At 38.5% G+C, this 17211-nt stretch overlaps 2 protein-coding genes across 3 annotated transcripts; one reads left to right on the top strand and one right to left on the bottom strand.

Annotated features, from left to right (window-relative positions):
• Positions 1–3873: 3873 nt before the first annotated feature.
• On the bottom strand, positions 3874–7014 carry zic1 (zic family member 1 (odd-paired homolog, Drosophila)). The gene is made up of 3 exons (XM_056450681.1): positions 5765–7014; positions 5123–5286; positions 3874–4734 (listed from the first exon to the last, which is right to left on the bottom strand). Exons 1-3 carry the CDS (start codon positions 6732–6734, stop codon positions 4537–4539), a joined length of 1332 nt encoding a protein of 443 aa, XP_056306656.1. The 5' UTR covers positions 6735–7014; the 3' UTR covers positions 3874–4536.
• A 3783-nt stretch (positions 7015–10797) lies between these two features.
• On the top strand, positions 10798–15646 carry zic4 (zic family member 4). Of its 2 annotated transcripts, XM_056450947.1 has the most exons (3): positions 10798–11708; positions 11817–12437; positions 14435–15646. In XM_056450947.1, exons 1-3 carry the CDS (start codon positions 11285–11287, stop codon positions 14872–14874), a joined length of 1485 nt encoding a protein of 494 aa, XP_056306922.1. In that variant the 5' UTR covers positions 10798–11284; the 3' UTR covers positions 14875–15646. The 2 variants fall into 2 exon arrangements, with proteins under 2 accessions (XP_056306922.1, XP_056306921.1); XM_056450946.1 differs by having other exon boundaries at positions 10799–12437.
• The last annotated feature ends 1565 nt before the right edge of the window (positions 15647–17211 follow it).

The following is a 17211-nucleotide window of genomic DNA, read 5'->3' as shown; positions in this document are numbered from 1 at the left end:
ACACCCTTCAGAAATGTATCTTTTAAAGTCATATTTTTAATAGGAAGCTTTACAATACTATATTTGAGCATGTACATGAGATTAAAATCTGGAGTTTATCTAACAACTTACGATAGCGGTCCAAATCTAGTACACTCAAATTTATGTTATAGAAAAATAATAAATACATTTTAAAAAAGAAAAAAAATCAAGAGAAGCAAATAAAATATTCAATATTTTGTTGAAATTTTGTAGGTTGTAATTTATTTTTGCAATATTTTGCTTGAATTTAATCATATTAGTCATTTCTAAACATGTTTGGTGACTAAAATATTATTTTAATAAATATATCAGTTTAATAAATCTGTTTTGTTTAAATGCACCAAAATACATTGCCAATATTCATTGAGAAATGGATAAAAATATTCAATTTCGAAATGGGGTGTACTCAATTATGCTGAGCACTGTCAATAATATTTAATTTTACACTGTCAGATAATGTAAATATAGGATGACAATAATAGTGATACAATTAGCACGCTATTGCATATATACATGTTACTTTATATAGTAAGATTATTATAACAATTATAAGTAATAACATTTAAATCAGAAAATAAAAAATAGAAATACATAATAGCCACACATGCGTGTTATCTGTGCTATTATTATTATTATTATTATTATTATTATTATTATTATTATTATTATTATTATTATTGCTATTAGAAAACATCGCCCTTTTAGAAACAAGTCACTTGGTTAATACTATCCGCTGAATATTTCAATAACACTGAAGTTACATTTTTCTTTATGCCCCCACGACATATCAAAGCAAGAAAAATGACCTATTTGCATGTCTTTTCACTGCCAATCTATACCGCTTTCTTTACAAAGCAATGATAAATACTCTGAAAATAATCATCCATCTCCATGCAAAATAGCGGTCACACTCCACAGACTCTCTGGCGCACTCTTGTCAATTTGCGTTCAAGTTTAAATGTCTTTTTTTCTCATCCTGCACTCATTTCAACGTGTTCAACCGAACAAGACAGCGCTGAAGTCAGAGAGAGGTCAAGCGCATATGAATGAGAGGAGAACACTGTCAGCTACTTTTACATTACATAGAAAGAACAGCGATGCATCCATCTCGAGGCAACAGCTGCGCAACAATCACATAAAGTTAAGCGCTGAATTTAAATATGGCAACGGGAAACATAATGGAGAGCCTTAAAAAACAGGCAACCAACAGTTATTTAGGACTGCACAAGTGCAGGTTGATAGTTACGTAAGGCTCTCCTTTACGGTTATGTAACTTGTTGGAAAGTACATTGTCATTTTTCGTTTTTAAGCAATACGCTTTCGAAAATAAATATGATTAAATAAAGGTTCACGTCCTAAATAAATTCGTAATAATTTTAGGCATTGCTATTTGAGTTCATGTGCAAATATGGAAATTATTTGTCCCACTGATTTAAACGCACATTTACTTTGTGCGCTCGAGCTGCATGTCAAAATAAGACTAAAAGGGTTTGCTCAAATTAAGTTTAGTTTCACTCACTGGAAAGCTAGATGATGACGTCGAAAGAGAAAATTCCCTTCAGAAAGATCTGGATGACGAGATGAAATAATCTTCACATATTTTCAGCTAAACACTTATTATTCGCGTCTTTTTATTCGGCTTTCAAGCAGACGCCAAAGTGCATACCTTATTTTTTATTTAAGAAATATGAATATCAATATATTTATAGTGTTAATAAAAAGTCATATTTGTTCTCGTGACAAATCAAAACCATAAGCCTCTATATTAGGTTAAAATAGCTTACATTTTCCTAAACTAGATTTTTGTATTTGTGCTAGAATCGAAAACAATATATCTACGTCTTTAGTATGTTCATGAACTACTTATTTGCGCCTTTTTATTTGATGTTATTAGAGATATGTGCAACACCTAAATGGATTTTGACTTTTTATAGCCTTAAATTTAGTCTGTATGTGGTTGGGCAAACTGACGAAAATAAAACAAGCATCTTAGTTAACAGTCATATCCATCAAATAGTCTAACACAGTCCCATTCTAATAGCATTTGTCCATGGATATGATTGTTGTGCTTTTATTTTCTTGGGGGGGAATAGAAGTAATGAGGATAACAGGCAACCGAAACGACTTCCCTCAAAAATGTGCATTCCATTGTACGGATCAATACATAACACTTTCTACTACTACTCTAACGGTGCATGAATGAAAATGTACCAGAACGTTTGAATAGATAGAGTGTTAAATAGAGTCGAACAATTCATTTTATTACCATCATTCACATATCTCAAAACCTAATAACCCGTGGAGGGAGAATATGAACATATTTCGGAGGGAAAAAAAATCACCTCCGACATAATGCATTCCTTATTCGCCCCTACTGTTTGATGTGCCAATATGTTTATATTTTCCCGAAGTCAGTATCTCCTCCTGTCGGTGGGCTATTTCTCACGAGCACGGCAGTCTACACCCGCGCCTGCACTTGTGCACACCCCCAAGAGGAACATGTAAACATTGTAGCGTATATCGCATTTTCCTTTAAGCGACTAAGCACCGCTTAGCAACTAACATGTCGTCGGATCACATTTAAAAAACAAAAATACATCCAAATGGCCACGAATTAGAAACACTGCAATGCTCGATTCATTAGTTTCATAGCCTCGGGGCACAGTTTAAATTTGCACATGCTAATGATCTTGTGTTATCTGAGACACACACACAAAGTTGCATGCATGCATAGTACTCCTAATAGTACAGACCGCGTGTCTGCCTGGACTTACAAGCGCTCAGATTTGCCCCCCTCCCCTCCATAGGTATACATTCCCTCTTTTCCTATTCTGCAAAACTTTCTGACCGATGAGAAATACGCTGTAGTTAAGCAATTTATCATTGTGTAGATTTTAATATTCAAATAGCATCTTTTGTAGTGGGCAAAATCGCTCAGTGAGAATTGTGCACTGGCGATATTAAGCACGCTCATGATCTTGATGTGCCTAATGGGGCGATCAAGCAAGTTGCAACCAAGAACAAAAGCCCAACAGTGACTCTCTTCTTGGACTAAAGTCCTTCACTCCTACCGTATTCTAGTGACAAGCAAACGAGCATAATTATATAAGCCCATGACGAGAGTCCAGCAATGAAAACTATTTAGGTAAGTAAATTCGTCACGATTCGCCGTTTCAATCCAATGACACATTACTCTGGGGAAATGGTTATATTTAATCTGTGACAATAATGAGGAACACAAAAGAAAAAAATTCAATCACTTAAAATAATTCGTCCCGCTGATTAGTGGTGCAAAAATATAAAAGCAGGCGTTGGTTTTATTTAGGACTGAAATGTCATTTGATTTGTGTTTTCATTTTTATTTTAAGCGTTAAATTTTAAGGACTGACTCTCGGGGGTTATGCTTAACACCAGTAATTATTGTGGTAGTTATGAAATGGCTTAATTTAGATTCAGTGTATTTTAAAATGTGAAATAAATGCATATCATTAATAATAAATAGGTTACTTGTAGAGTTTCCTTGCCTGGTAGGCTATTTCTCAACCTCAAATTCAAATGTTTATTGAGCACAGTCGAGAAATAAGATATTGAAGGCATTTTTGTTGTACGTTTAATTCTTTAATACTGTACGAAAAGTAACCAAACATTATTTTGTGGACTAAATTTTACATACCCTACGAACGCATTTTCCATAAATACCGATTATCTCTAACATGTGTTACCGGTCCTTTACATGCGGATAAATATGGAAAATTGAGTTATATATACAAGTAATAATTTCTTGCAATTGCCAATGCAATAGACAGATAGTTTTATATTTTATCACGTACATAAACAAGATTGACACGGAGCTTCAGGCTTTCACTACACGGTTTATCGACATGACATTAAATAACAACAACTGTGTGCTACTCAGACTGGACTGGAGACGAAATGTTGCACTGGATACAAAAGCACATTAATACTAATCGGTTAGGTAAACGTGTAGACTGTGGTAATACTGGGTAATTCACATTTGGTACACATAAACTATAACATTCTTTTTCAGTCAAGACTATTCATCGCAATATTCGTAAAACCCATCTCATTTCCATATATCTAGGGACCACATTTTTTCACAAATTCCCTTAAACTGTATTATGACTATTTACAAAATAAAATATTACATTTTAAACTAGGTGAATCTTTATGTACAAAAAAACAGGCTGTGACCTGCTGGTAGCATGCAATTGGAGTTCTCTGTGCAGTCTTCCGAAAATATGAAGAAAAAAATATATATAAGAAAAATGAAAAGAGCAAAGGAAATGGAGGACAAAAAAATAAAAATCAGGAAAAGGCTGTCAAGAGCGTTGCACACCCCGTCCGTGCACTGCTCTCTCTCTCTCTCTGACAGCGGTTTTCAGAAAACCTTTCAGATTCTTCACAATGTGTGTTTATGTAGGTCCACGCGAGAATAGGCTGACTTTTCAGTCTTGATTCCAAAGCAGTCTTAATTCTGCAGTCTTTTGAAAATATTTACACGTACCATTCATTAAAATTTGACGAAAGGGTGCTGTGGCTGCTCGTGTGGTGAACTGTGGATGATGCTGGTGATATGGAACTGCTGCTCTGGTTTTCTGTGGAAGGGGACACGATGGTGGGCGGCGTGGAGGACTCGTAGCCGGAGCTGGCTGCCGGGGAGGGTTGGGATCCTTGAGACGATGACTCGTGAACCTGCGTCAATTACGAACATAAATCAATGTGAATAACGATAGTCATATTTGATTCATGATTTAAAATATAAAGGAAAGTGAAAAATCGAATCGATAGGAATGTATGGGAATATTGAAGCTACAAAATATCAGACTATGATAAGCTTTCTGTGTTTTGGTTATTTAGCGTTAGGTTAAATAACGTATATGATAAATAAATTTGATGTAAAAAAAAACAACAACATTTCAGACATCACATAAAAGGCTAAAGGCTAAACAATAAACCAGCGTTTCAACATCAGCACACAGAAATTACCGAAAAAAAAAAGAAAAGTAAAAAGAAAAGTGGTAGCATGCAATAAATAAATGAATACATTATGTAAAAAAAATAACTGTAATGTTATTGTTACCTTCATGTGTTTCCGGAGAGAGCTTGGATGTGTGTAGGATTTATCACACATTTTGCAGAGATAGGGTTTGTCAGAAGTATGGACGTGCATGTGTTTCTTACGATCACTGCTGTTCGCAAAGCGCCTGTCACAGCCGTCAAACTCACACTTGAAAGGTTTTTCACCTAACAAAAACAAAGCAAATATTTCTCAAAATGCACATTTTTAAAAAGCTAGCATGTGAATTTATTTTTTGTGGTAGCACTGTCGGAGCTGCATAAATCAGAATATTATGAGTGCGTTAATAAAAAAAAGTTTCTATAAATACTCCACTCACGAAAAATTACTCAAAATATTTTTAAATTTAGCCATAATTATATACCTTAATTTCCAACGAAACAATTCTACTAAACGTTTAATTTGTTAGATATTTTACACCAATAACAAATACAATTAGGCTACTAATTTGCGTCACGGAGTTATGCTCGGTAGACAAATCATTGACAGGACAAAGAAACAAATAATATTATCAGCAATATTTGCTTGGGAAATAATGCTTATTTACGGTTCTATAATTGCAACTCTTAAATACAAAAAATATACCTATACATTAAAAACTAGGAATTAACGCGTATTTCGATATGAAAATAACGATTTTCTTACCTGTGTGTGTTCTTTTGTGGATTTTCAGATTTTCCGATCGGGCAAATACTTTTCCACAGCCGGGGAATGGACAGGGAAATGGTTTCTCTCCCGTATGCACTCTGATATGATTCACGAGTTTATATTTTGCTTTAAACGGTTTCCCTTCCCGGCCGCACTCTTCCCAAAAGCAAATGTGATTCGATTGCTCTGGTCCCCCAACGTGCTCCACAGTCAGATGGGTCACAAGCTCGTGCATAGTGCTGAAAGTTTTGTTGCAGGACTTTTTCGGATTCGTTAGCTGCTCTGGTTCGATCCATTTGCAGATGAGCTCTTGCTTTATGGGCTGTCTCATGTACCGAAAGAAGGCCCCTGCCCCGTGATGGGCAGCCATATTCATGTTCATGGGGCCATACCCGTGCAACTGAGTCGAGGCGTAGTGCTCGGACCTGGGACTCGCGACATGACCATATTGCTCGGCCCTGCCGTACATGTCCCCTGAAAAGCCCAGGCGCATCTGACTGTTCACCACGTTGGAGGACGCGTGAGTTGCCGCTTGCTCGTGCAGTCCCGGGAAGAGCAGGTGCCCAGCGGCGTCAGAGTGTCCATGTGGCCCGGCGAAACTTCCAGCGGCGGAGGCGAACAGACTGTGCTGCGCGCTCGTGGCGTCCCCGAAGCCCCGATTGCGAAAAAGAAAGTCCCGAGTGGAGTTGAAGGCGGCGGTGGAGTACGAGCTGACATGAGTGGGGTGATGATGGTGTCCCAGGGCAGCGGCGGCGGCGTAACCGGGCGCCTGCGAGGAAAAGGCTGTTTGCCCAGAGCCGAGATCGTGGGAGCTGTGGTTGATTTTAAAAGCGCCCATACCGTCGGCGAACGGATTGATACCCAAAGCCACTTCTCTGTCTGTAACTTCGCCTGTTGAGTGATGTCTGGTGGAGCCGAAAGTAGTCACTCCAATGGTGGGATACTGTGGTCCTGCGTCCAAGAGCATCTTCAGTCTGCAGCGGAGGAGACTGAGAGAGGAAGAATCTCTTACAACTGTCTCTGCTTGCTATTTCTCTGACTTAAGTCTGTGCAAGGCAAACTCCGATCCCCTATTCCTATTTACTTTTAGTGGAGAGGAATTTCCCTCTCCTGCTCATCCGATGCACACGCAAATCATGTGCAATATTGTCTTTTGCGGTTTATCTTCCTGTGGCGCAACTTTCACCTCCTCAGTCAGGCGGTGAGCTTCAGACTGATAGTCGCAATCATTCCTGCAGATAAATGAATTGAAAAGACAACACAGTCCACCCCTGATGAATGGGGAAGGAGGGGGGCAGCACGTGACCCCGTGCTTGGACCATCATTGGAGAGGGCGCTCTCCCCCTACTAACATTCACTCACCAAATAACAGCCCGCCATGCCTCAGCATCAGTGCGATTGGTCGGTTTACATCATCAATCTATGGGATTGTCGGGAGGTTGCTGACTGTGATTTTGCGCTGGATGTTGAAATTCAGAAAACAGAGTTTAGTGAATGCATGGCCGAATAATAGCTTTTGTCCTAGACAGAGTACTTCCACGTTTGGCCTACTTGTGTGGAAGCCTGATGCTCTGTGGAGAACCTGGCGCGCATCTAGTAAACACTGACTGAAATGTGACATTCTCACATAGCAGGAAACTGTTATGTAAAAAAATAAAAATAAAACAACAAATGCAACACCGCCCCTCCACCAAAAAATAAATAAATCTAATAAATATACAAATACAAAAAAATAGATATATAGAAAAGGAAAGTATTTTTTTCCGCGTTTGATTGGTATTTTTGAGAACTTTAATGCAATTTTCAACTCTAAGAAACACCGTCACTATAATGTTATCTGTAAAGATGTGTATTCATAGAGTGCACAAATGTGTGACGGATTTTTCTATATGTAATACTTTAGCAGTTGCCATTTTTTTACATGCAACACTTTTGATGACGTTTTCTACTTTGAGACATGCCTGTAAAACTATTACTCAACTGCTATGCTGTGTGCAATGAAAGTCACAGATCACGCTTCTGCACAACACTTTGATAGTGTAGTTGGAATATAATTAGTGCTTTTATACCCATAAAATACACTTTAAAAGAATACTCGTGCGTTGTAAGTCTTTAAAAACACCACATTCTCTTTGCCTGACCTCATAGGCCTTCCACATACCTTCAGACTTTATATAATAGATTCAAAACTTATTCATATTTTTAACTGGTGTTTTTGAAAGATTAAGGCCATAACGCATCACCCTTGTGTGTGAGTAAAAGTTGTGGGTTGTGGAAGTTGTGAAGTGGGATTTCTCTCTGCAGGAAACTCCGGCGGCTGGAGTTCAAAGCCGCATGAACAGACGAACCATTAAAATATCATCCAGACTGCAGCCTTCAGCTCCATACACTCCCAAACTCCTTCCAGAGAGAGAGAGAGAGAGGGCCAAGCGAAGCTGATGAGTTGAATGTTTTGTCAAAAGGACGCTATCTTTATAAAAGAAATCTGGACGGTGTCTTCAACAGGTGAAAACGGTAAGACTCGAAGTGTGAGTTTTGGGAACTGGAATCAGTGGGAAATATTTGCCGAAAGTCATAGAGAGACTGAAAAACAGCAATAGCGTTTTGTTTCATACTCAAGTACTGCTTTCAATAGTAAATTCGCTTAAAAAACAGGCTCTGTGTAATACTGTATTATTTTATGAATAAATGAATAACTAAAATACCAGGACAACAAGCACATCTGGTCCGTTTGGTGCCATTTTTTAATCGACATTTTTTAGGACTACTAAAAAGTGCCAGTAAGTCAAAATGTGGCCTAACAATGTAAAACATTTTAACTTTATTTCTTAACTCTGTGTATTTAAATAACCGACACAGAGTTTTGTTTTGAACCAGAGTTTTGTTCCTGCGATATGTTTTTCTTAATGATTTTGGTCGATATCTGACTTTAACCCCATGTGTTGTTTTCATTATTTTTCTGCATAGTCGTTTTATGTTTTTGCATTTCCCCGTCTAACCCACAATAATCAGCTTTAAAATAAACTTTAAGAAACTATTGCATTCATGAAGAATGCAGCTTCAACCCTGAGCCCCATCTTTACTATTTTTTCATAGTTCATATAGTGTTTACTTATTTATGACACTGGTGGTGTGGTTTGTCACCAGAGGCCTGACAGATCAATTCACGGCCTCTCTCAAGGGAATGCCAATTTATTTGCTTCAATAATTGAATGCAACCTTTTCTTGATTAAAATAATGGGGCCTAAAGTTGAAGAACTGCTTAAAGTTACTCGTTGCTTAAACTATATTAAAAAAAAAAGTTTGTAATATTTATTACATCAATGTTTTTTTTCCATATGCGAGCAAAATACACGGACATAAAATATATCATAGTGGTCTCCGGAAAAAGCAACATTTCCGTGAAATGCAATTATTTTAGTCTTGCGTTAGGAAATCTAAATAAAATAAATAAAGTACAAAATGTGCTATTGCACGTATGTTTACAGGTTTCTCGTATATATAGCACGACGTAAAAAATACACCATACCTTTACAAAGTTACAAAGCAATGTGGACTGGGGGGTGGGGGTGTCAACTGTTTCCATTTCTCATCGAGACACATGAGCACTAAAGCAATCTGCTTTCTCTGTACTGTCACGTATAGTCTGACTAATTCCAGTTGAGATTGAACATATGATATTTGACATAAATCTAATAATAACTGCATGACCTTGTTAGGTCAGTTCACACATTACTTCCTTTTTATGTCTGGATAGTTTGATTAACATAACGCTTCCAAACAGTTGCAGTCAAAGTAGCCTAACAATTCGGCATTGCAATTACAGTTTTTCTTGACTTTTTTTTTAATTGTGCAAGGAGTAAGCATAACATTCACTATAACTTCTACTTTTTGCACATGCACGGCATGATCAAAATCTACTGAGTAGGCTATTGGTAAATCAGATACAAAAACACAGATGCAAACACACTTGAAAAAAAAAAAAATCAACCTTTATGTTTTAGTACAATAATACTCTAATGCAGGCTGTTTTGCATTAAATAGCAATTATACACTTTTTTCTGTCAAAACAGAATTAGTTTGTAAGCTATTTTTAATGATTAGTATTTACGGTAGCACGGACGCAAAATATTAAAACCTTTTATTTGTAGCTTAATTGTTGACATTTACACATTTGTTGTTCGAGTGCTAAACATTGCCATCATATTTTCGTTTTTCAAGTATATTTCATTAGACACAATGCACAATTTTACTTAGTTTTTTTTCTCCTTGAGTAAGCTGTAAGCATTTCCCAGCCCAAAACTCGAAGTAGCCTAGTTTGTTAAAACTTTTGAGCCTGTTTTCATGAGGTGAGGACAGTCCACTTGCATTTAAGCGTTTTAAACATGATAAGACAACAGCTGGTTGCGGATTCTTCATTGTACTTTATTCATATAACAGGTGCACTGTCAACAGTGTGTTTATTAAATAATGGCGGGTAATCTGTGAGATCAACTTTTACGTTTGGGAAAGACTGGATTAGTTCGGTGTTACGATTTTTATTTAAAAGCTCCTCGAGCTGTTTTGCCAAGACTTCTTTGCTTTGCTGCCCTGTACACTTTTGATGAAGCACCACCTCCTGTGTGCCTGATCCACCGCCGCTGAACAACTGAGGCCGAAAATTACCCCCGATCATAACAACAGGTCTTTTGCGTTACTTTTTTCTCCCGGACAATAGGCGACCTTCGCGCTTTTCACAAGACACTGATCCCATGACGACGAAGAAGCACCGTTAGATGAAAAGAGGGGGTGTGAAAACTTTTTTTCAACAAAAGGGTTAATACGGAAAAACTCGGAGTATGAACAAGCAGCATGCAACTGCAAACGTAATACAAACCGCCGTTCCTATAGCTTTTTATTTATTTTATTTTATTTTAAGATTCTTCAAATGTTCTCTATAACGGACTCGCAGACAGAACCTACGTCGCATTTTTATTTCATGCATGTCCACTCAGTCCGGTTTACTTAGTGCGGTAAGTAGCAGAAAGCCTCTTTTTCAGAGCGCATTTGCAGATTTTCCACAGATGTAATATTTAGAAAGACTGCATTGATTCGATGTAATTTCGGCATTGCAGTTAAAAGTACAATAACCTTTGCATAACAAAAACATTTTTTTCATCCGCTGCCTGAAGCTCGGCGCATGCGCGCTCTCTGTTTGCTGTCACTAAAACATTTTTCTTCGCATTGGAAACTGTCACGAGTGACGTCAATCACGGAGCTCTGACCAATTAGAGCGCTCGGTGATTGTTTGGCTCCACGGGCTGCAGCGCCTACCATGAATCTCTATTCAGTATATCAAAGCGTCCTGCTGCTGCCTCTCAACCGAATGGGATTCCACGTAGGCACTGAGATAGCAACTAAACTTTAGGGGAAGTTTAATTTTTTTTTCTTCTGTATTCTTCAAAGCGATTAAAATATATTTGTCATCATCATTATTATTATTTTGCCTGCTGTCAAGTTATTCTAAAATTAGGAGTAATGAGCGTGGATGCTTTGGGAAGCCCTGTGATGGACCCCGCGTTTTCCAAACGGAACACGACGCTGAGATTAGTTGACTTGGCAGGGGCTCACCACCATCACCATCATCACCACCATACCCCTCAGAGCGTGACAGGCTTCCCGGGGTTCAGCAGCCATCCACACTCAATGGCTCACTCGCACCCTGGGGAGATGACTGCGGAACCCCGCCTGGGGCCGAGTCCATTCGGGCCAGAACACATGGGGCACTCCGCGGCCCTCAAAATCAGCCCAACCCATCATTATCCCCACCACCATCACCACCACAATCATCATATTGCAGGCCACAGTGAAGTGGTCTCCAGTCAAACGGGAGCTTTTGGCCCGGTGCAGGCGGCAACGGTCCCGTACTCTATGTCTCACACGGCCCAGGCGCTATCCGCAGGTAGGGATTTCCTCATTCGCCGAGATTTGACAGCTCAAGCCATGCCCGTGTTGACCGATCAGACTTCTGGTTCAGCCTCTCACCACGGAATGTTTGTCTCAACAACAGGTAGCTATCCGGGACACTATGGTCATCACCCCGACCCTGGGAACCACACGCTCTTCCCTGGACTTCATCACGAGCAGCCATCTACCGGAGCACCAGGTGGCCAAGCCTTGAACGGACAAATAAGGTTAGGAATACCTGCCGAAATGTACGTTCGGTCTGATCATTTGAGTCAAGTAGCGAGCTCCAGGGCAGACCCGTTTGCTGCTTCTCCTCTGCACGGATACGGCGGGCTCAATCTGAACATGAATCTCAGCGCACACCACCACCACGGAGCTGGCGCTTTTTTCCGTTACATGAGGCAACCGATCAAGCAAGAGCTCATCTGCAAGTGGCTGGAGCCAGAGCACTCCGCGAAGAAACTTTGCTCCAAAACTTACAGCACCATGCACGAACTGGTGACACATGTGACTGTGGAGCACGTTGGAGGACCCGAGCAAGCGAACCATATCTGTTTTTGGGAAGAATGTCCGCGAGAAGGAAAGCCATTTAAAGCAAAGTACAAACTTGTGAATCACATCAGAGTGCACACCGGGGAGAAACCGTTCCCTTGTCCATTCCCCGGCTGTGGAAAAGTATTTGCTCGATCGGAAAACTTGAAAATCCACAAAAGGACACACACAGGTCAGTGGCTTAATTTCATGTCCCTTAGGACAATTTAGTTAAATACCAGTGGATCTAATGCAGCAGTCAGTAGATATGCTAAAGTGTAAACAAGTCGATGCACGACAACTAGTTGTTTAATGGCTCGAGCTAGCTTGCAAGCTAAACAGTTTGCCTCAAACACCAGCGCCGCTTCTCTGTGGCATTTAAATGATTTATAGAAATATATCAAATGCTTCGGCTCATCTATGTTGTAAAAAGTTTTCTCCGAGCACATCGAAGCACCATTTTAATACCTGTTTTGCTATAATTTTAAGTATTCCTTCAGTTTAGACCAACAAAATACCATAGGATTCCACTTATTAAACAAGACGCCGTGTTTTGTTTTTATTTTGTTTGTTTGTTTTTTTTTCCACCAGAGATAGAGCAGTGTGGAGTGTTTTGGACTTGCATTTAAAATACGTTTATTGTAAAATTAATACAATTATTGCTTCATAACAGCTTTAAGATATCTCAACACACCCACATATGTCTGGGGCCTACTGTGTCCAGTTTAGCCTGCTTAAAAATAAATAAGGGTTCCGCCGTAAGTTAAAAACACTATAATCATTTTTACACACAATAGATAGTTTATCTACGTCGTCTGATTATATTACAATCACCCTACGTCGTCCATAGAAGTTTACTGTCACTTTACAAAACTGTTATAACGCTATGATTACATTTATGGAGACCACGTCTTTAATTACACACAAAATAGATTTTTTTTAGACACATCTGTTAATTACTCTGCGATCTCTGCAGCTTATGTTCCAGTTACTCGTGGTCACCACCTTTATTTCTCTCCATATAATGTGTCATTTTTAATAAACTGTCCAAAACGACTGTGAATATTTGCTGCAAGAATCAATATTTTGTAGTTGTTTCAATTTATTCCTGAAGTGTGACGATGTAAAAACTACGCATAAACTGTTACCAACTTGACGCATGCAACAAGTCGGTTTCAAAGTTCTGAAAGAGTAATCAGACGCGACTTAAAACAGAAAACATTGTGTATTAATAAGTAGACTATTTTAATAAAATGCTAATTATTTTATTAATAATAGATTTTGCATTACTGTAGAAAAATATATAAATATATAATTTTTTTTTGCACTTGGCGAGTGTTTTTGAGTTTTTCCCCTCTCACTGAACTAGCATTGGCATAATACTGTTTTCAAAAGAAAGCCTGCCTACGTGTATCATTTAACTGAAGATAACAATCATTCAGTTGTGATGTCTACCCAACGTTGTTCATTACTTCTGTGCGACATTCCCGGGGGCAGCTACATTATTTTCTTGCTTGGGCGGTATTTGAATCTTTGGTTATGGATATGGTTTCCCAAGGGTCTCTTCCTTGCTGCTTTCTTGTAGTACACTAATATTCTTGATTGGCTTTCTCGGCCCAACAGCTGAAGGTCAAATTGATATTCAGCGAGCAACTGTAATTAGACAGCAGCAATTACGTAGTCTTATAAACTCCTGGAGCTTATGTCCTTCGGAAATACGCGTGATGTGATTAAATGTAATTAATTCAAACATTTCTATTGCCTTGCCGCCTTCTCCAGCAGCTATTATGGTTACAGTGGGACAGGCCTAATAGCAGTTTAGATGGTGGATCAGATCTATTTTATGAGTTCTTCACACTCTGCATTCCAAAGGTAAATGAAACTAGCACGTGCTTTAAAAAAACGGATGCCCAATAATCTGTAATTGTGAAAAGAAATCATTGCTGTCTGAGAGTCTCAGTCACAAGGGGCTTGCCATAAGAGCAGACAGAGCAGTAAAAAGATAATCACGATATCATGGGGCTCGTGTGACCTGATTTTCCCTGTGCAGAGTGACATGCGTTAGACTAATGCAAAGTAGGCCTATATTTGGTTGTGTGCTCATTATGATGATGTGCTTCGTAATGATTAGTGCACTTGTGATGTACTTTACCTGTACTGACCGTTGTCGCAACTGTTTTGTTGTTGCAGGTGAAAAGCCTTTCAAATGCGAGTTTGACGGCTGTGACAGACGGTTCGCCAACAGCAGTGACCGGAAAAAACATTCCCACGTACACACTAGCGACAAGCCGTACAACTGCAAAGTCAGAGGTTGTGACAAATCTTACACGCATCCCAGCTCTTTGAGAAAACACATGAAGGTGCACTGCAAGTCTCCACCTCCGAGTTCGGGTTACGAATCATCGACTCCATCTCTTGTTTCTCCTTCATCGGACTTGGGACGGGAGCCAGCTCCCTCTGCGCTCTCGGAGCCCCTCTCATCATCGTCCCAGCCGGCCAATTTAAGCGAATGGTACGTGTGTCACAGCTCCGGTGCCAGTGGCCCTCAGACCCCACCCAGCGGTTCATCCACGCCGGGCCATACAGAGGGACCAACGTACGGCAATCCTGAACGGAGGGACGCCTTCTAACACAATGTTAGCCCCGTAACTTTTTATTTTTATCTTGGCAAAGTGACTAAATGACTTTGACATCTTTTCTTAGTTGGACAGTCCAATTTGGACTGAATGGTCACAGGCTTATGTCTGTGTAAGTCAGTTCAAAGAGTAGGCTCGTCCACTGTTACTGCCTTACTGAAGGATGCACTGGCCCTTTGACAGCTAATGTCACTGCCTAACCACCAATCGATTTAAAACATGTCCCGAGTGTATATGTTTCTAAATAGTGTACTGACCGTACGCATGTCACTGTATAATTTTGTAAATTCCGCTTCTGATTTCAATATTTTAATTTATTTTTTAATCGGTAAAGAATTTCTTTTTGTATTATTGAACCAAAGTGCTTAATTATTAAACATGTACAGTTGTAAATAACCACGTTTTAATGTCTATGTGTGAACAGTAATTTTGTAAGGTTTTGTCTTTCAGCAATTTTTAAATGTTTGCTACTATACTTTGTACAAAATTAATATTTGAAAGTTATTTGAATTTCATAAACAACCCGTCGACTCTTTCCTCGTTGTGCTTTCTCCAGCCAAGCCAATTTGATGGAAACAGTGCTATTGTATTTGATATGACGTTTCAGTTATGATTAGTCATTAATCAATGTGGTTATTTTGTGATTTTGTAAAACTTGTCAGCAATCCATTTTTATGAAAAGTATGAATTATCAGAAGAGACCTTAAAATGTGTACCGAAATGCCTTGTAAGTTGTCAGTATTTTGAATAAATTGTGTATGATGAAGTTAATGACCTCCTAAATTACGACAATTGCAGCCTTATGCAGACTGAGGATGTCACCATCTAATATTAAAAAAAATATTAATGTTTTAAGTTTATATTTAAATGATGCCAAAATGACTCAAACTTCACTATAGATACCAGCCAACCTAGATTTTAAGTTTCTCAGTGAACCGCGTTACGATAACTTGTTTTATATCCTTTTGTATGGCTTATACACACAAATATACCCAAGCTTTACACTCCAATTACATGGGCAGCAATTGATGAAAGAGTTGCATATTTTCACACAGACTTCAAAGAGGCTTTTATACAAAGAGACATTTTTTTTTCACGACGGTGAATCTTCATGGTGAGTTAAGATTTCAATAGCAAAAGCCGAGTCAAATTTAAATAATATGGGTTACGGGGCCGTAGATCTCATTCAGTCAGAAGAATCCAATACTTGCTCTGAAGAAAAAAAAGACTACAAAACATGCTTTAATTTGCTAAAATTAATTTTAGTGTATTATTCTTTATTGTTTTCCTTGTTTGACCACCGAAAAAGTATTTGTTTTACTTCTATGAGAAACTTAAAATAATAACTTACGACATCCACTGCATACCCGCGATGATCATGTTTTAACCAATAAATTGGTAGTTCAATATAGATCGATATCGACTTTTTTTACTTGGGAATCAAACTCTAGGCAGAAATCTACTAGTGTGAGGAGAGCTTAGCATACTCAACTGAACTTTTTACACGTAAACCTCAGCGCTGTGTATCGGTTGTAGCACATTTAGCTATTAAACTTCGTTGTTGCATACATAATAAATACAGTGGGGAACCGCCAGACAGAGTATCAGAGGAGAAAGGGATAGTTTGGTCTCAATTGAAGCGAGGATCCTTTGAAGTTCCTTTTTTATCTGGGGATTCTTGCATGTAGTCTAAACGACGCTGATGACATGGAAAGGCCTCTCGGTGTCACCATTTTGATCGCGCAATCTTTTCAAACGTGTTTCAAGTTTTTTCGTTCCATTCAACAAACCAGGAGGAGACGAATTTGACCAGAATCAAGTACTTCCAAGTTATTTAAACTATCTACAAGCTGCCTTCCTCGGACTCCTGGTGAGCCTGAGAGCGCGCACGCTCGTCCGTGTGTCAAACTTGCGACTAAAGGGGACAGAACAAATGTTTCTTTTGAACAGTTTCTCATTTTTGAGAAGTGTCGAGTCCGCTTTCGCTATTCTCTTTCCCACAACCATTCGCCAGAAACAGCGGTGATTTGGGAAACAAGATTACGTAATAGTAATGAATGCAAAATAGCCAATGTAAAGCTATTAATGCAAACAACAACAACAACAACAACAACAACAACAATAATAATAATGATAATAATAACAACAACAACAACAATACTAGGGTTACTATTATGATTATTATTAATGATGATGATGATAATAATAATAATAATAATAATAATAATAATAATAATAATAATAATTATTATTATTATCATGATGATTATTATTATTATTACTATTACTACCAATAATAATAATAATAATCATAAATTGCTTTTAATTGTG

Source organism: Danio aesculapii, chromosome 24, assembly GCF_903798145.1.
Source record: "Danio aesculapii chromosome 24, fDanAes4.1, whole genome shotgun sequence".
NCBI classification, from domain to species: Eukaryota; Metazoa; Chordata; class Actinopteri; order Cypriniformes; family Danionidae; genus Danio; species Danio aesculapii.
The sequence above is the reverse complement of the archived record's forward strand: the minus strand, read 5'-3'. Positions and strand labels throughout refer to the sequence as shown.